Here is a 20,399-nt window from a genome sequence, read left to right as displayed (position 1 = left end):
CAACACACCAAAGTGTAAAACTGATAGATAAATAAATAATAGTCCATAAATTGAAAAACATCAATGACCTTGTGTGTTATCTTCAAACCACCACCATGAATCCGTGCACCACCAAAACATAAAGTGCGTGCTTACTGGAAGGCAAGCTGTTATAAGCCTGTGGCTAATACCCAGCAAGGGCCTTTATCCAGGGAGTATATACCACCAACTCAGAACAACTTGATAGATAGGATGGCTTGGTACAGCAAAAACGACCAGGGAACTCGATCACTCAGTGGTCAAGGTGTATACAGCAGGTTTCTGTGTCTGTGATGTCACTCCTCTTGTAGCAAAGTGTTATTTCTTCAGTGTTGTCACATGACAAGATATAATAAAATATTTACAAAAATGTGAGGGGTGTACTCACTTTGTGAGATACTGTATTTGGACCTAACTGTTGTTACATAGTTAGGTTGAAAAATTCCATCTAGTACAATCAACACAAAAAATAAATAGATAGAAAATTTCTGTATACAAAATCCTATACCCACAGTTTATCCAGCAGAAGGAAAAAAACCTATAAAGGCACTGTATAAACTGATCAAATCTTCACGTTTTGAGTTCAGGTCTACTTTAAAGTATCTAATGAAAACAGGACACTTTTTTTTATCCTGACAGTAAAAAAGTAAAAATGCAATGATCTCATTTTTTCTTTTTGCAGGAATGAGAATGTTGAAGATTCTGTCTGTAAAGAGCCTGAAAAAAGGGTGGAACCCCAAGTTCATGTTGGAGTAGTGTAAGTGACTTGCCTGGTTAGGGTAAACCAAAAACAACATTAAAGGTGAAGTCTTGAGATGCATACAGCGAGTCTAGCCTACTAGCTCTGGACTTCAACAAAGTATTGGTGTAGCAAACTAGAAAATGTAAAGACAAAAGCAGATAAGGAAAAATCTGCACTTATTACTCACAGTTTATATACTGTTTGTGATTTCTGCAAATCTGTAATTGGTTGATTTTCCCTCTTCTGCCCCTGTGCAAAGAACCTAGAGTCAAAGCAAAGCCCTTCTTCAGGGTGGAAAAATGCTCCCTGGCAGTAGGGCTGCCCAACACGGCAAGAGTTAAATGCTGGTTTAGATCTAGGGGGCTGCAGAAGCATTTTCACTTCCTTTCTTGATCCTTTACTCCCCTCAACAGCTGGTGCTCTCCTCTACTCCCCTTCACTTTGGCAGTGGGCTGTCCTTTGGCGTCCTCAGGTCCAATACAGGGTATTGATCTTGATGAAGCCAGAGAATTTGCAACTGCCAAAGCATTGGAGAGAGGAGGATTCCGGGACCAGGCTCAGATCATTAGAAATGTTTACCACATTAGGAATAAATCATTAAATGAGGTACTTAAATTAGAGAGCTAAGACTATGGTGGGAGTGCACATGATGTTCTTCTTTAAACTCTAAATCCACTTTTGCAGTTGAATTTGAGAAACGGCCACTGTATGTTTGCTACGTGTTCCAATTTACATAGCATGCCTAAAAATAGTTTCAAAATATTTCTTAGCTTTCTGGTTGTTTCTTTGGAGCAGGTTTATAGGAGGGTTCTTCAAAAAGTTTTGGCACTTTTTTTAAACTCTGTTAAATAGAAAAAAGTGTGGAAACTTTTTGAACACCCCTTAGTACATAGGACTGCAAGATATTCTGATTCTGCAATTAGAGGGTTAAACTGAGGGAAAGTGTATTAAGGTGTTTGTAAACCTGAACAGATACCCACTGAAGTAACAACCCTCAGGTGATACACTGAGATGAAACAAATCCTCCTACAAAAGTAGTATCTGCAGTCATCTCTCCTCTAAAGCCCTTCAAAGTACATAGATCAACTGCTATTTTTCAGTGTCAGAAGGCAGGGTGCAAGGGTTTTGACATCATTCACTAACTGCACAGCATGGAGCAGGAATCTGAGTGTAATCTGAGACCTGAGTGGGGATAATGGACAAACACCTCTCTGCACTGTCTCATAGGAAAATGAGCAAAGCTGAGGCTGTCAGTCACCTGCTGTGTGCTGGAGGGGAGTTTACAGCTGATAATGAGATCTGTCAACACAGTACCAGATGGAATCTCACAGGAAGCAGTGGAAGCCATTGGCTCAAATCCTGTGAGGTGGGCGTGGGGGTGTGGCCAAGCTGCGCTGTGTGAGTTTATGTTTGCACACAACCTGGCTTGGGAGCAGGCCCCCCATGAGTGCCCCCTTTAGCATGTGCTTAGTTAGGTGGCACTCATTCAAGAGTAGGAGCAGGCAATGCTGGTAGGGGACAAAGAAAGAGGAGGAAAAGGGGCCGCTATGTACAATATACTTGCACAGAATAGTTAAGTAGAAACTTATTTTTTTATTTTAGTAAAACAAAAACAGAGACTACTGTCACTGTAACATTACATTAAAGAGGAAAGGTAGGTAGGATTTTCAAATGAAATGGTAAGCAGAAATGTTTAAATATCTTTTTTAGGTTATGCTATGTGAATGGGATCTCATAACAAATATAAAGTAGGTGTTATCCCAGATTGGATGCAAAAGTGGAAGAACACACTAAGCACTGTGATGGTGAATTTCACATATTGTACATTTAGTATATGTCAAACTATTGCTCCATCTTAATTCTGTTTGTCTGAATATATTACCTATTAATCCTGTTTTTTGTATATGGGTGTTTTTTTTTACAATATGTGTTTTATTTCAGATATGATTGTGGAAGTGAATGTCTTTTTGTACATGTTTTGCAACTTAAACATTTTAATGGGCTCACTCTCAAGCAAGGATGCAAAATGTAAGCATAAAGAATTTTTTACAAAAATGTACTCTTACAAAGAAGAATAGGTTCCTAGATTTTATGAAGGTGTAAATTTGCTTCCATAGTTGACTTATATACTTTATTTATTCTTTCCAGAACTTTGCTAGTAGCCTTTCTTAGATGTGATATTTCTCTCACAATACAGTGGGTTGAGAACTAGTGACAGTGGGTAGGTTTGATGCCATTGTGGGTGTAATTTCAGAAGTCCTATATCTTATATATTCCCTGGGCTAGCTAATGTGAAAATACTTCATATGCATCTAGTGCAGGGTTTTTCAAACAGGGTGCCGCAAAAAGTCCTCAGGGGTGCCATAGCCACATCCCAGTCTGAGCGCTACTTTGCGTTAACTCCCATGCACTACGACTCTGTGAGGGGAGAGAGAGAGGGCACAGCCCACGTCTCTATCCTCCTCCTCCTCCTTCCTGCAGCTATATGCACTGCTTTGTAAACTATGTTAAAAGCTATGTGAACTATTGCCGGCAAAGTAGAAAAGTTCACATAGCTGCAGGAAGGATTTTGGGGGGGTGGGGGTTGTGCTAGGAGGGAGGCACTATAGCTTTCTGCTTTGCTGCCAATAGTTCACACAGCTGTTCACATAGCTGCATGAAGAGGAAAGAGCTGTGCAGGCTGTGTTAGGAGGGGGGATTTAGAGTGGGGGTTTGTGCTATGAGCAGGACTTTGAAGGGGGGGGGAGGTTGTGCTAGGAGGGGGACATTGGTGGGAGATTTGTGCTGGGAGGGGTTTGGGGGGGGGGGTTGTGCTAGAAGGGAGAATTTGAGGGGGATGTGCTAGGAGAGGGGTTGGAGCAGGGTTTGTGCTAGGAGTGGGGATTTGGGAGCAGGGGGGTTGTGCTAGGAGGGGGGATTTGGTGGGGGATTTGTCCTAGGAGGGAGGCACTACGGCTTTCTGATTTGCTGCCAATAGTTCACACAGCTGTTCACATAGCTGCAGGAAGAGGGAAGAGCTGTGCAGGCTGTGTTAGGAGGGGGGATTTAGGGTGGGGGTTTGTGCTAGGAGTAAGACTTTGATGGGGGGAGAGGTTGTGCTAGGAGGGGGACATTGGACCGGGATTTGTGAGGGATGTGCTAGGAGAGGGGTTGGAGCGGGGTTTGTGCTAGGAGTGGGGATTTGGGAGCAGGGAGGTTTGTGCTAGGAGGGGTGATTTGGAGGGGTGATTTGGGCGGAGGGGGGGTTGTGCTAGGAGAAGGAATTTGTGGGGGGGTTGTTCTAGGAGGGGGGATTTGTGCTAGACGGGGGAATTGGGGGAGGCTGCTAGGAAGGGGGATTTGTGCTAGAAGGGGTGAATTTGGAAGGAGAAGAGTTACAATCCAAATCACTGAACTCTGCCTCTCACTAAACTACATTTTAGGGCTTCTTCACACCAGGTGCAGTGAGGTAACGTGCAAAATAGCACGTTTTCCTGTACCGCACAAAAATGTCCTGCCTTTTGCAGTTGTACATGGGTGCCATTATTTCCTAATGTTAGAGATGTGAGTTTTCATAATTTTTGTCCATCCACAACTCTGCCTCAAGCTACATCACCAATTAAGTACCAAAATATCATCCAAACTGACCTCTTCACTCCCCCAAGACCTTCTGATTTCTTTCTCTCTCTACACCTCCTCCAATTTTCACCTCCAGGACCCTCTTCTATCCTCTGGAACTCCCTATCCTAATTTCTTTGTTTATCCCGTACTCTGTTCACCTTTAGAAAACCCCCGAAAACTCATCTCTTCATGAAAGCCTATACACCTCTTCTCCAAAAAAAATGAAATGTTCTCAATCAACTCATCCCCTCAGTTATTACCTTTTATATCAGATTGTAGATTGTAAGCTATCATGAGCAGGGCCCTCCCTCCTTCTTGTTTTGTATTGTAATTGTTGGTGCTACATTAATGACTTTAGCCCCAGCGACGTGCCGGTACATCTCAGGGTTGAAGTGGATATACCGAGATGATGCCAGCAGCTACAGGCATCATCCAAAAATCTTTTTTTTTTTCAGACAGCAAAGTTCTTTTTTGTAAAAGCTATCCAAGTGGCTAATTAGTAACTGGGTCGCTTTTACAGGCAGCGGAAGAGGGTCCCCCTCCCGCCCTGCCTTCCCAGACTCCCTGATGGGGCTTCTACCAACTGACCATAGAGATGACTGAGGACTGGAATGTCCCTGATCATCTCTCTATGGTCTAAGAAAGTGGAAGCGAGGAGTATTTCTTGGCTTGGGAAAGCATCAGGTCAAACTGATCTTGGTCAATATGATGGTTGGTCGGGTTAATCTGATGAATTTAAGGGCAGAGGAGAGATCTGGGGTCTAAGACCCAGAAGGAAAGAGCACCTGTCACTGCCTATGAATATGTTATCACAAAGGGATATAGTTCATCCCTTGTGATATCAATAAAGTTGATAAAAAAGAACATTTAAAGAGACATTGTAAAAATATTTTTAAAAATTAAATTAAATAATAGAATAAAAGAAAAAAAATGTAAAGTGCCTCTGTCCCCTCATGCTCGGGCGTAAAGGCAACGCACGCATCGGTCCCACACATATACATAAACAGTCACCACATGTGAGGTATCGCTGTGAATGTGAGATCGAGAGCAATAATTCTAGCACAAGACCTCCTTTATAAATCTAAAGTGGTAACCTGCAAAGGCGTTTAAAGAGTCGCCTACAGATAATTTTATGTACCGTAATTTGTCGCTGTTCCACAGGTGTGTGCAGCTTCAAAGCTTGACATGTTTGATATCTATTTACTTGGCGTAACATCGTCTTTTACATTTTACCAAAAATTGGGTATTATATTGTGTTTGTATGCACTAATATTCATTAAAATATATTTTTTCCCAAAAAATTGCGTTTGAAAAACCACTGCACAAATATCACGTGGTGTAAAAGATTGCAACACCCACCATTTTATTCTCCAGGGGCTCTGCTAAAGAAATATATATATATAATGTTTGGGGGTTCTAGGTAATTTTCCAGCAAGAAAAAATGCTGATTCTTACATATATGTGAGAATTGTCAGAATAGGCCTGGTTTTAAAGTGATTAATTTTGTATTGTAATAATAACAATATACTGTATCATAATACTATATATATTTAACAATGTACTTTTCTACATATATTTCAGTCACATTAGGGTCTACCTGCCCTCCCTTGAATCCACTACACCAAGCACTTACTGTTCAAAAGCTCTGGAGTTTCAAATGCCACTGATGTTTAATGAAATTTTCCAAATTCCCATGCAAGCCAGTGAACTGAATCTGAGCTCCTTACAGCTGTACATATGTTCTGTGCTCCCTGACAAGCAGGAGGAGCTACTGGTAAGTGAACACTGCCTTTAAAATACATTCATACCCATAGGGTAAACCAAAAAAATAATACGTGATATTCCTCTGTGACAACACACAAACTGTTCTTACCTTAGACACTTTGATAACTAAGGTCTTCCATGTTTTTTTGTTGTAATATAATTATTTCAATTTTGTATGAAAAGGGGTAGCATACCGTCAATTAATAATCAAGTATAAGTAATGTCTGTTTCCTCAGGAGGTGGAATACTTTTAACAATGGTAAACAAGTGAATAACTAGAAACCTAATGGAGGTCAATAGTAGATTTATAGAATTTGAAATAATTAAAACGCCTGGATTTAATTAAAGATTCATTTCATATCCCTGGGTTAATGTGAGCAAGGATCTAAACAATAAGTACAAATATATTTCTTTGACATCTACAGAAGGAGAAGGAAATGAAAAAAAAAGGAGGAAATGGGAGGCAGAAAGTTAAAGGTGAGGTATGAGGGTATGATCCTGTTCCCTTATAGCAGGTTAGGCAGCACAGTGCTTGTGCTGTCTAACCTGTCCCTCTGTAAGCTGTAAAAAACCTACCTGATCTTGTGTCCCCCTTGGTGTGCTGACCATGGTAATCATGGCTGCTGAGCCCTGATTACTATAATCAGTTTACTTGCCTCCATCATCCACTGCTTTCCTCTCCCCCCGACCCTCCCTTTCCTGCCTGTCAGCTCCTGTGTGTGTGTGTTTACTTTGCTATTGGTAGCAAAGTAAACTGTAAAAAAAATCACTGCCAGCCCCTCTCTGTTATCCAGCCATAACACACTTTGTTGAAAACTAAGCTTCTAAATATCTTTTTTCAGATCTCTTCAGGTCAGTCACATGACTCCCTGCCGCTCTCCTCCCCCATCTAAGGGCTACAGTGGGAGGGGCTGAGCAGCCAGCACATCAGTCACATGACCTCCCCGGCTGGCATCATAGGGAGATCTCGATCCCTCCCACTGTAGCCCATAGATCAGAGTAGGAGAGCGCCCGGGCCAGAAGAGATCTGAAAAAAAGGTATTTAAAGGCATAGTTTTCAACAAACACTTACACAGTGTGTTATGGCTGGATAAAAGAGAGGGGCTGGCAGTGAGTTTTTTTTTAAGGTTACAAACACTTTAAGGTAAAATCTTCAGTTGAACCAGTATGTTTGATTAGTGCAAAGACACTGCTGCAGGTGAAGTAACACCAGGGATGCCAATCCAGAGTAGGAGTGCCGGCTCAGCTCTCCACTGATAACATTAAAGGAAGATCTGGAATGCCACACATCCTGAAAATCACCTTTATTCTTAAATATGATAAAACAGCAACATGAGCACCAAGCAGAGGGAGCTGGGCAAGGGGGCTAACTTGTTTCATGCCTTACCAGCACTTAATCATAATAGGCTATGACTAAGCGCTGGTAAAGCATGGAACATGTTAGCCCTTTGCCCAGCTCCCACTGCTTAATGGTCGTGTTGCTGTTTTATTATATTTAAGAATAAAGGTGATTCTCAGGATGTGCGGCTGTCTGGATCTTCTTATAGGAATATTTGTTTAAAGAGGGAGCAAATTCAGATGCTAGATATATGTATATTCACCTATGGATGTCATATAGAGTTGAATTTCGATAATGTATGAGTGAGAACAGCAGAAGGTTTTAATTTTTTGATGTCAGCTATGAGATGATTTTTAATATTTAAAAAAAAAAGAGATAGGGAGGTTGATTTACTAATGGCAAATATACTGTGCACTGCTAGTGCACTTGGAAGTGCAGTTGATGTAGATCAGAGGGGAAGATCTGAAATGATGGGAAGCTCTGCTGATTTCTATCATCAAAATCATGTGCAAACAAAAATCGTGTTTTTTCATTTCCTTGCATGTCCCCCTCAGATATACAGCGATTGCATAGTGGATTTGCCTTTAGTAAATCAACCCCAGGGTATTCCAAATTTCTTCCCTGTTTTCTATACTATATACCTATACCTCTCCTCTTCAGCATTTTAAAGTGGGAGGGTTTTGACGCGGCTCTACCATAGGAAACAATTTAAATATTTACCATTTAAATTTCAGTTATTCTTTAAAGTGGTTGTAAACCCTTACCCATCCAGTGAAGAGACTATCCTCAGGTGACACACAGAGATGAAACAAATCTTCCTACATAAGTTTTATCTATCTCTTCCCTACTACATCTGTTCAAAGTGCTGCATTTATAAGCTTGTCTGAGAGTCCAGAAAAAAAGGGGGGAGAGCTGAAGTTACACTATGCAGAGCTCAGTGAGGAGAGCTCTGAGAATTGATTGGAGTGAAGATTCACACCCCCTTCACTCTGATAAAAGGAACAGAGCTGAGGCTGTCAACCAGCTGGAGGTCCTTTTTCTCTTGGTGTCAGAAAATCTTATCAGAAGTGATTCAAGCTGATAGCAGAGGAATGAAGCGGCAGACAACAGTGACACTTAGTGCTTTTAATGGAGACAAGTACACACTATAGAAGGATATGCTTTGGTCATATATCATGTGTGAGGTTTACAACCATCTTAATGTCATTTTTGTGATGTGTATTAGTCTGGGGTTAGGTATAGATATAATCTTTCTAAAGGGTTCAAGCAGTAACAGAATTTCTTATCATCACAGGGAATTTCTCAGATCAGCTTGGCTGGCTATGAAGGTGCGAAAGAGATGCATCTTCAGTGGTATCCTGTCGAGATCTACAGTAGCGCCGAGCCACAGAAAGCTAGTGGTAACGGCCGTGGTTATATTCGAGCGTCTGAAATCACTAACCAAACAAAAACAGTGAGTACTGTAGTTTCTCTGAGAGCTGCATCTTCCACTGTGTTGGTACATCACAGTAAATAGTACCTGAGAACCCATTATATATAATACCAATAAGACCTTTGTTTTAGGAGCAAAGAAAGACCTGCCGCGGTGTGAAAGTGTGTAATGGCATCATGCAGTTTCCCACACCCAAATGTTGTCCCTGCAAGGCTACTTTGTCTGGAGTATCATGTTCTTTTTCACTTTTCCCCATACCTAAACATTTCTTCATCTCATGAAGTGAAGAACTCTTTACTCAGTTATTAATAATCTGTGGCTGCAGAGACAAGATTTTAATATCCAGGTCAAAGCTCACTATAGAACTCCTACAGGCTCTCAGTTAGGGGTTGATTTACTAAAACTGGAGAGTGCAAAATCTGGTGCAGATGTGCATAGTAGCCAATCAGCTTCTAACTTCAGCTTCTTTAATTAAGCTTTGACAGAAAAAAAAAAAAAGGGAAGCTGATTGGTTTCTAAGCAGAGGTACAGACTGCACTCCTCAATTTTAGTAAATCTTAGTGTCCCAGAAGCAAGAGAAAGCAAATTAAATTCTCTCTTTGCTAAGTACAGCAGTGAGATCAGAGATTTGTTTAAACCATAAATGTGCATCTAAAGCCAAGAACATAAATTTAATATTGCAGCTTACTAATCCTTAGACGTTGTGACTGCTTTAGGTTTCTTATTCAGCCTTTTTGGGGCCAGTATATTGCTGACATTCTACAGCAGTTTCACAATGGAGAAACACATTACTCCAGAGGAACACAAGGGCTAGATCTGTGCTATGCTAACTCGCAATGAATAATGGCAACCCTGACACAAGCACAAACCTTCCATCACAGTTAGAAAAGGTTTTTTTTATAGCAGAACAAATACACAAAGCACAGTTTTCCTTTATTATACCTTGGTTACTATAGTAAAAAGTTGGAAGGTAGGTAACTGCCCTATAAACAGCAAACTATTTCCGCTTTCGATCTAAGCACTGGTAAGCTGCAGTTTATTCTTTTTTTTTTCTTGGGCTTGGATATACTTTAAGGTTTTATTGGTTTGATTTGAGATCAGTACAAGGTCAGTTCAAGTTACAGTTTTTATATGCGCTTATATAAAAATATGATTATAGAAATATGTTTGCTAAGTTAACTTTTTGAATTTGCCACATTGTTTAGGATGCTGTGTCAGTGTTATTAGCTCGAACAACAGCTCAGCTAGAAGCAGTGGAGCGTGAACTAGAGGTGGAGAAAGTGAAGCTGGAATACACAGAGGAAGAGATGCTAGAGATGGAATGCAAAGAAGACCAAGTGGAGGCAACCTCAGAGAGGTACATGTGACATCTTAGGAAGGCTAAAGAAAGGAATGAATATCTAACTTAAAGTGACGAGTTTTAAAAAGACTTGTAGTAAACCAGGGCAATTAAATCTGGACATATGTTGAAAAAAATGCAAATACAACGTATACTTTAACTTTAGTGTAAACTGTACTCAGTAAATTCAGAGATGTGGGCAATAGGGTGAGGTTTGACTTTGCCACCTCCGTTGGTTTGTGGCAGATCCTGTGGGTTTGAAATTTACAGCCAAGGGAAGGTGTTTTTTTTTAACCATAATGTACTGCATGACTTTAGAACTATGGACAGCAGGTTTATAAAGGCCAGTAATGGGGCTTTTGGGTCAGCTAAGTCACTAATAGGGCGGTTTAGGATGTCACTCAGTTGAACTCCCTCTTAAAGCGGAGTTCCACCCTTAAAATGTAACTTCTGCTTTAAGTACTGGTGACCGCCTGACATGCCACATTTGGCATGTTATTTTTTGGGGGGGGGGGGGGGGACAACGGGTACCCAGTTTTGACAGGCACCCAGCTCCCACTTCCTCTCCTGGTGCCACAGTGCCGGAAGGAAGTTCACCCCCCCCCCCCGTGCAATCTTCTGGGACACGTCACAGGTCCCAGAAGATTGCCCAGCCATTCACAAGGCGCAGTGCGGCTCGCGCATGCAGAGTGCGTGCCCGGCTGTGAAGCCACAGCTGGCCGACCACAGTTACAAAGGCAGTGCCGCAGAGAGGAGGGGGAGAGGAGTAAGGCTTCGGGCTGACTTTTAAATGGGTGGAACTCCATTTTAAAATGTGGTCTTTTGTCCTATATTGGAAAATCCTTAAATATGTCAAGCTGTGTCAGAATGGGTTGATTCCCATAAAGTGGATTCCATTATCTCTGGGGTAGGCTCTCATTTAATGGAGTGGCTAGAGCACATCTGTGAAGCTCTAGGCAGCTCTTGTAGCTAACAAGCGAAGCTCTTGTGTCTAGCATCTTTATCCGCTACCCCTCACCCATTTTCTGGAGTTACTGCATTTAGTAGTGTCCCTTCCCAGGACTATCTATGTCCTCGAAATCCTGGTATACCTGTTTCCTACTCTATTGAAAACTATGGACTTACACTTCTCCCTTTAGGAGTGCTCTGCCAATTTGAATTCTGTTGCACCTCTCAGGGTGCTCTGTACCCCCAGTTTTCCCCTCCCCTAAGGGATCTTCTGACCTACCCATATATGCTTGGGAACAAGCGGTTATAACAGTATTATGACTTCAGCCTTGATCCTGGTATCAAAATTTGCAGTTGGAGATGGACTTTCATGTAAAATTGATCCAAGCAGCTCTGCAGCTGCCCAATCACTTTTACAGGGTGTGGAAGGATCCCCTAACCCATTGTTCCTCCTTTACCTTTGTGACGAATGAAAACGGAAGCAATGTGCATTATGTAACTTCTGGTTTCGGTTGTTTGCTTACTTGCTTTTACCTGGCAGACAGACAGCTGTTCAAACCAATCTCGGTTTGATCAGCTGCCTTGGAGGGTAGAGGAGAGATCAGAGGTGTGATAGACTCCAGGTCTCTCAGTAAAGAGTACTTATCACTGTCCATGCTATCACAAGGGATGTTGTTCATCCCTTCTGATAGCAATACAGTTGAATAAAAAAAACAGTTTAAAGAAACAGTGTAAAAAAATTAAATAAATAAGAAAATTTAAAAGAAATTTTAAAGCGCCCCCACCCCCCACTGCTGATGAGAACTGGAACAAGGTACCCAACCTAGAAAGTCTCTGCAAACTTCCATACTCAGTCAATGCAAAAAAGGGAAAATTGGCTAAAACATTATCCTTTATTAATACAGGTGAAAAACATCATGTGATTAATGCAAATGCACATGTAGGTCGTGCATGCATACATAAACTGTAATCGCACCACATATGTGAAGTATTGCTGCGAACATCAGAGTGAGAGCAATAATTCCAAAACTCATTTTAACTCTAAACTGGTAATCTGTATGAGCTTTTAAAGTGTCACCTATGGAGATTTTTTGGTTCTGTAGTCACAGGCATGCCGATTTTAAATCTTGACATGTTTAGTATTCATTTCATTGCTGCAAAATAATTTTTTATATTTGAACAAAAAGTAGATATTATGTTGTGTTTATGTGCACTAAAACACATTTAAGTGTATTTTTGTTTCGGAACATTTTGCTTTTGGGGATGCCTTAACATGTATGTGAAAAATGTCAGAAATTGGCCTAGACTGGAAGTAGTTAATAAGGACCTGACTGTGCAGCACCCACCAGAGGCTCCTTTTGCTAAAACATTGGTTCTCACTTTTAGCGCTGTTGCACTTTGGCAATTGCACGGTCATGCAACGCTGTACCCATATTAAATTTTTATAATTTTTTTTTGAGACAGATAGAGCTTTCTTTTTATGGTATTTAACCACCACTCGGAACAGAGCTGAGTCTGTCAATCACAGGCGGTATGCTGCTCCCTCACATGTAATTTTTTTTTCTCTTGGTGTCAGGAAAACTTATCAAAAGTGACTCATGCTGATAGCAGAGGAATGAAGCACCACAGAGAAATGACACTTAGCGACCTGGATTGAAACAATTACACACTATGGAGGGATATTCTTTGTTCATATTCCATGTCCACTTTAGAAAGTCATATTCCCCCAATGGAACCTCCTCTTTTTGTTGTCTCTCAGTGCTTTTCAGCCTCCCCTTCTATATCTTGCAGCCCAGACTCAAGGGAAGATGTCTGGACCTCCTTAGTCCTCAGACCAGCAAGTTTCTGGCATTTCTTATCAGTCTTTTGAGCTGAATGGGGTGGTTTCTTCCCCCCACCCTGAAAAGACTTCACTTGCTGGTGTGTCACCATATTTGGGCCTTCAAGCAGATTGGGCCACCCCAGAACAGACAGTTGCCATTTTATCTGGGTATCCTTCTGTAACTTAATACTTTGACCTGGTTTTGCTAGAAGTCACTAATGTGTTGCTTGGCCTTCACCTCTGGGAATGACTGGGAGTTTTCCCTGTGACAGGTCAAGTGGCCTAATCCCTTTGCAGGATTCCATCAAATGTGCTACTCTTGACCGCATTTCCATAGAGACAAAACATCACCATTGGGCTCTTTTGATGGTAGACTCAACTCAGAAGGAGGAGTATTGAGTTCCTGGTCACTCTTCATCTCCTGTTTGCCAGGAAGTTTTTATCACAGGATGCTCCCTCAGATTGTCAACAGGCAGAACACATTGGGATCCTGATGCCAGTACTACCTGGCAGGGATAGAGTTCATCTGGAGGCCTTTGTGAAATCTGTTTCACAGATTTGCTAGCCACCCACCTCCTTCAAAGACTTCAATGCATTTCAAACTTCTATCAAAATTCGAGAACCAAAGCTTGACATATCCACTCCTCCCTAATGAGCAACTTATGTTTCAGGGAAATGTTAACTTGTCTTATAAAATTCATGCTTAGCCCAGTTGCCTCTTCAGTCTCCTTATTGGTCCTTTAATGTGATGGGCAGCCACAGTGATTAGGGAGGTGGGAAGGAGTGGGATCAACCTCGATCTTCCTTCAAGTCACAATCTTGACTTTTTCGTTGAATGTAAACTCTGCTTATTTATTTTTTTATGTACTGTATGCCCAGTTGGAATTGCCTCTTTCTTTCAGATATCATAGATGTAAACATTATTTTCTAAAATGAGTGTAGGAATAAATAATATCCTTCATAAAAATTGTATTTTTCATCAGACTTTGCTTGTTCTGAATACAAAAAGCGGAGTTTCTTGTTTTAACGTTAATGTTTGTATCTGTTTTGTGCTGTAGAAGCTGGCAAGCAGACTCTGTTGATAGTGGATGTCACAGTAACAGCACGCCGATGAGTCCGCATTATTCAGAAACAATGTATAGTGATGCCCTCCATGGGCCAGTGTGTGCAGGGCAGGCAACCCCGTATGATTCAGTGAAGATTACCAATGAGCCTTTGAAGGTAAACATTAATTGCAGCAAAACTTTACCAAGAAACTTAACTCCAGAAGTCATTGAGGCAAAATTTAGCAAAGTCAGCATTCTTTATTTAACTTAACAATAATGTTATAAATAATTTGCACACCTAAATATTTTTTAATATGTTTCTCATATGCTTCTCTTTGCTTCTTTTTTTTATTATGGGCTGACAAATGCACAGAAATATATAAAAAAACAAAAAAAACCCCACAATTTTTAATTCTGTTTTTTAACTAGTGTATTATTATTTTCATCTCTACACTTGTAATTAGCAATTATATTTTCTTCATTTTGGATAGCGTAGCCCATAGCCAAAACAGGAAATGAGAGAAAATTCTTCCAAAGGGAGGGAACCCCTGTTAGTCACCTGGCTCACCAGTACGAGTGTCCCCGTTGTAATATTTTCCCTCTGTTCCTGTTCAGGTGTCAACCTGAAATTTGGGGTTTGTTTGTACTTTCACCAATAAGAGCACAGACAACAATAACAGATGTGCTAATCCCTCTCCACTCTATCCAAAACTTAAAAAATATTTTGCCTTCAGTTATACTCAAAACAGAGGAACACTTCCATCTGCAGGCTAATAGTTTATTTTGTGAGTGAAGCGTCCAGCCTAATAATTATTATGTAATAGTGATCTAATGATTGGGAACCACACCGAGGAGTTGTAGGCAATACAGGGAATGTTAATCTTTAGGATGCATTAAAACCACGAAGCAAAGATGACCTGATTATTTCATTTGTTGGTGGTGACTATTGTCCTGAATTGTCTATAACTTTTTTTTATCTCCTGGTCACATCAGTGCTGTGAGTTCTAGAGTAGTAATAAATAACATTAATAATCGCAACAGCAAGAAAACATATTTAACACTTCCTGACCACTGTACATATATACATACATATACCTTACATTTTTCACTCTTTGTTATATTGCAGCCAAAGTCATTTAAGTTCATTTTTTTCCTCATTAATGTACACACAGCACCCCATATTGACAGAAAAACACAGAATTGTTGACATTTTTGCAGATTTATTAAAAAAGAAAAACTGAAATGTCACATGGTCCTAAGTATTCAGACCCTTTGCTGTGACACTATATTTAACTCAGGTGCTGTCCATTTCTTCTGATCATCCTTGAGATGGTTCTACACCTTCATTTGAGTCCAGCTGTTTTTGATTATACTGATTGGACTTGATGAGGAAAGCCACACACCTGTCTATATAAGACCTTACAGCTCACAGTGCATGTCAGAGCAAATGACAATCATGAGGTCAAAGGAACTGCCTGAAGAGCTCAGAGACAGAATTGTGGCAAGGCACAGATCTGGCCCACGTTAAAAAAAAATTCTGCTGCACTTAAGGTTCCTAAGAGCACAGTGGCCTCCATAATCCTTAAATGGAAGACGTTTGGGACGACCAGAACCCTTCCTAGATCTGGCCATCCGGCCAAACTGAGCTATCGGGGGAGAAGAGCCTTGGTGAGAGAGGTAAAGAAGAACCCAAAGATCACTGTGCCTGAGCTCCAGAGATGCAGTCGGGAGATGGGAGAAAGTTGTAGAAAGTCAACCATTACTGCAGCTCTCCACCAGTCAGGGCTTTATGGCAGATTGGCCCGACGGAAGCATCTCCTCAGTGCTAGACACATGAAAGCCCGCATGGAGTTTGCTAAAAAAAACACCTGAAGGACTCCAAGATGGTGAGAAATAAGATTCTCTGGTCTGATGAGACCAAGATAGAACTTTTTGGCCTTAATTCTAAGCGGTATGTGTGGAGAAAACCAGGCACTGCTCATCACTTGTCCAATACAGTCCAAACAGTGAAGCATGGTGGTGGCAGCATCATGCTGAGGGGGTGTTTTTCAGCTGCAGGGACAGGACGACTAGTTGCAATCGAGGGAAATATGAATGCGGCCAAGTACAGGGATATCCTGGATGAAAACCTTCTCCAGAGTGCTCAGGACCTCAGACTGGGCTGAAGGTTTACCTTCCAACAAGACAATGACCCTAAGCACACAGCTAAAATAATGAAGGAATGGCTTCACAACAACTCCGTGACTGTTCTTGAATGGCCCGGCCAGAGCCCTGACTTAAACCCAATTGAGCATCTCTGGAGAGACCTAAAAATGGCTGTCCACCAACATTTACCATCCAACCTGACAGACCTGGAGAGGATCTGCAAGGAGGGGTGGCAGAGGATCCCCAAATCCAGGTGTGAAAAACTTGTTGCATCTTTCTCAAAAAGACTCATGGCTATATCAGATCAAAAGGGTGCTTCTACTAAATACTGAGCAAAGGGTCTGAATACTTAGGACCATATTTCAGTTTTTCTTTTTTAATAAATCTGCAAACATGTCAACAATTCTGTGTTTTTCTGTCAATATGGGGTGCTTTGTGTACATTGAGGGAAAAAAAATGAACTTAAATGATTTTAGCAAATGGCTGCAATATAACAAAGAGTGGGTGCTGTGTGTACATTGAGGGAAAAAAAATGAACTTAAATGATTTTAGCAAATGGCTGCAATATAACAAAGAGTGAAGAATTTAAGGGGGTCTGAATACTTTCCATCCCCACTGTATATATATATATGCTCTTGGATGGGAGTGGTGATATGATGATCATGGCTGTAGCCATGATCTTGGTATAATTTTTTTTTTAGAGCAGCTGATGGCCTTTCGTTGAAAAGTGATCCAAGCGGCTCTAGAGCAGCCAAATCACTTTTACAGGCAGTGGAAGGGGATCCCCCTTTCCTGCCGCCGCCCACCACCTTTACCAGACTTTCCTGTCCCACCAGGGAGCCTGGTATGGATGAGACCAGCGGCATCAAATGTACTACACAGAGTAAGAGGATCTTCCTCCCCTCCCCCTCTGTGACATCAGAAACTGGAAGCGTCAAGGATTTTGTCACTTCTGTTTTTATTTTTTTATTATTTCTTTATTTAGTACACAAAATACAGGTAAGTATACTATTAATAAATTAGCTACATAATTCCTCAGGTGCAGCTGAGGTATTACTGTAAAAGAGCCCATACATCCAACTTATTGTACAAGTTCTTTACAAAACAGAACCATGGAATAAGTATGACACTTGTATTACTTCAGATTTCCATTTGTTTGTTTACCGCTGTTTCCAGCTTGTAAAGCAACTGATTTCAGTTTGATCAGATGCCTTGGAGGCCAGAGGAGAGATCTGGGGTCTGATTGACATGTGTGCACTAAAATGTATTAAAGTGTACTTTCTCCTGAAAAATTGCGTTTGAGAAATCACTGTGAAACTGTAAAAAAAAAAAAAAAAAAAAATGTTACGGGGTTCTAAATAATTTTCTAGCAAAAAAAAATGCAGATTTTTACATGCATGAGAGAAATGTCAGAATTGGTACAAACTGGAGGTGGATAAAGAAAAATGGCACATAGTCTGACCTAATGCTGTATTGATGTACTGTGTTAATGTGAATTGCAGGTAGACAAAGAGACCAATACTGAAGATATGTTTCCAGATGAGGTCAATATTATGAAAAAAGAGAGGACCTGTCGCCGGTCTCGCGGGTCTCCTTTTGTTCGCAGCAGTACAATTGTCCGTTCCCAGACATTTTCTCCAGGTGCAAGAAGTCAGTATGTTTGCAGAGTAAGTGCGGGATAATATGCCAGTTGTGTAAAATTTACTGGAGTGGTTTGATTGAGCCCACTTTTATTATCTGCTGGAAGGTAGGAAAACGAAACCTATACATTCCACAGGGTATATATACAGTAGATATGGTTCTTAATTGAGTTTACAAGTGTTAGGCCTCATGTACACTGCTGCTGGTAAACGGACGTTTAGGAGCAGTTGGGCATTTTTTTCAGCTGCCCCTGAACTCTCCTCTATGTTATCTTATTAGTACATGTACACAGGGTCGTTTCTAGGCAGTTGAGTTTAGAAGCATTTTTTGGAACGCAAAAAAATGCGTTCAGGACCAATGTTCAGAGGCATTTGAAAAACCAAATGCCTGTAACAGCTCGTAAACACTGCTGAACGCACTAACTTGCGTTTAGCAGCGTTTTGTTTACAGACGTTTTTCATTTAAAAATGTTTTTTTTTTTAAACGCTCCTAAATGCAAACGCGGCTAAACGTGGTATTTAAATGCGGCTAAACGGACATTTTTAAACGTCAGATTCTAGCTGTCAAGTTAAATAGTTCAGGAGAGGTTAAACAACGTCCCGTGTACATGAAGCCTTATGGTAAAAGCAATGAAAAGCCATTAAAGTGGACCAATATGCAAATGTAAACATAAAGCATCACTAAAGGTTTTGCTAACTCAAATAGAGTAACAGAAGGGCTGAAATACACACCTTTACTGTGAAAAAATATTGCTTCAGGTTCCCCTCAGTTTTGACCACATTTGTGAAGGCCAAGGCTGTTGGCCATGTGGATTGCGCTGAAAAGGAAGTTCAGCCAATCTGAACGCTAATTTTTCCCTTCACAAGAGGTCACATGTCCTGGTATCTAGGCCTTTACACATGAGGCCAGAACTGAAAGTGAAACTTTTTCTAATGCCCTGTACACACGATAGGATTTTCCGACAACAAAATCCATGTTTTTTTCCCGACGGATGTTGGCTCAAACTTGTCTTGCATACACATGGTCACACAAAGTTGGTCTGAAATTCCGAACGTCAAGAACGCGGTGACGTACAAAACTTACGAGGACCCGAGAAAAATGAAGTTCAATAGCTAGTGCTGCTCTTCTGCTTGATTCCGAGCATGCGTGGAACTTTGTGCGTGGGAATTGTGCACACACGATCAGAATTTCCGACAACGGATTTTGTTGTCGGAAAATTTGAGAACCATCTCTCAAATTTTGTGTGACGGAAATTCCGATGGAAAATGTCCGATGGAGCCTACACATGGTCGGAATTTCCGACAACAAGGTCCTATCAAACATTTTCCATCGGAAAATCCTTTAGTGTGTAAGGAGTATTAGTGTTTATTCCCAGCTGTATAGTTATGTACAATGTTTTTCTGCAGTAATTTGCCATAAAATGTGATCTGATCCTCATCTAAGTCATAAAAATAGACAAACACAATGTGCTTAAGCTGATAACACACACACAATTCCAACTTCTTGTGTCTTGTTTGAACATGCTCATTGAACATTTACAGTGCTGGAGGGAAAAAAAAGTAAAGCAGGCCACACATGATTTTCTTTCGTTCAACCAGCGATCATTAAACTAACCACACTGGAATTGATGTACTTCCATGTCTGGCATGGTCAGCTTAAAATAAGAAAGCGGGGGGACTGGCAGGATCACCAGGTATTTCACACAAAGGAACCAATGCAAAGATAACAGGATACTTTGTACTACAAGTACATAGTAACACAGAACACATACTTCAGTTTCTATTCACAGTGTAAAAACACACTGTTTTTTTAATTGGTTCCTGTTTAAAGTAAACCTGTGGTTTACTTATTATGTAGGGAAAAGCAACAAATTCACTTACTTTCCACCTTCTCCGGCTCCCACACTGCCCTTCCCTTTGCTTCCCCAACGCTCTGCTCAGCAGCCAGGAGCAAAGAGAAATACTTGGTACTTTTAGGTATTGGCAAACGGGAATCAAACCTCTTACTCCTACATTACAATGCTGGTGTTTAATTGTTGACCACTCAGGAACCCAGCGTTGTCACATGGGTGCAAGTGAGAGCCTTTCTTTCTGTGTAAGATCCGCTTGTGACCAATTGGAAAATTGACTAAGAAGCAATTTTAATGCTTTGTGGAAGACTTGTATTATAGAAGAAAATGGATCCAAGCTGGCCATCTGATTGTGTCAGATGTAGAAGAGGTTAAACTAGTGTATTTTTGTATGCCTTAGTTTTTGAAAGTTAAAAAAAAAAAATTGTGGAAAATTCAATTTTTCAAACCATATTTGTGTCTTTAAGACAAGAGCTGATCAAATCAGTAAAAAGTTCAGCGCCTGGCCCTATTTGCACGTACTGCAATGTTTGAACCTGTTATTTACTATAATTGTTCTTCTGTTGGCTGTATTGTCCTTTGGTACACAAGCTGTTTGATACTTTATGTTGTCATCTTTTTGCACCTTTAAATAAAAAAAATAAAAAATAAAATCAATAAAAAAACCTGTGAATTTTCTAGTATGTTGTGTCACTGGCATATTACCATTGCCAG

At 40.7% G+C, this 20,399-nt stretch overlaps 1 protein-coding gene across 1 annotated transcript in view; it reads left to right on the top strand.

Moving 5' to 3' along the window:
* Positions 1 to 20,399, top strand: part of WWC3 (WWC family member 3) — a 270,635-nt gene that overhangs the window by 245,105 nt on the left and 5,131 nt on the right. The window contains exons 13-19 of the mRNA XM_073616354.1: positions 701 to 775; positions 2,702 to 2,788; positions 5,942 to 6,134; positions 8,758 to 8,916; positions 10,101 to 10,252; positions 14,063 to 14,225; positions 17,698 to 17,862. Of these exons, the coding sequence (XP_073472455.1) occupies positions 701 to 775; positions 2,702 to 2,788; positions 5,942 to 6,134; positions 8,758 to 8,916; positions 10,101 to 10,252; positions 14,063 to 14,225; positions 17,698 to 17,862 (994 nt within the window). The remainder of the gene's footprint in view (positions 1 to 700; positions 776 to 2,701; positions 2,789 to 5,941; positions 6,135 to 8,757; positions 8,917 to 10,100; positions 10,253 to 14,062; positions 14,226 to 17,697; positions 17,863 to 20,399) is intronic.

The sequence above is a fragment of the Aquarana catesbeiana genome, linkage group LG02, assembly GCF_042186555.1.
Source record: "Aquarana catesbeiana isolate 2022-GZ linkage group LG02, ASM4218655v1, whole genome shotgun sequence".
NCBI lineage: Eukaryota > Metazoa > Chordata > Amphibia > Anura > Ranidae > Aquarana > Aquarana catesbeiana.
Note: the sequence above shows the minus strand (reverse complement) of the source record. Positions and strands in the feature narration are given on the sequence as shown.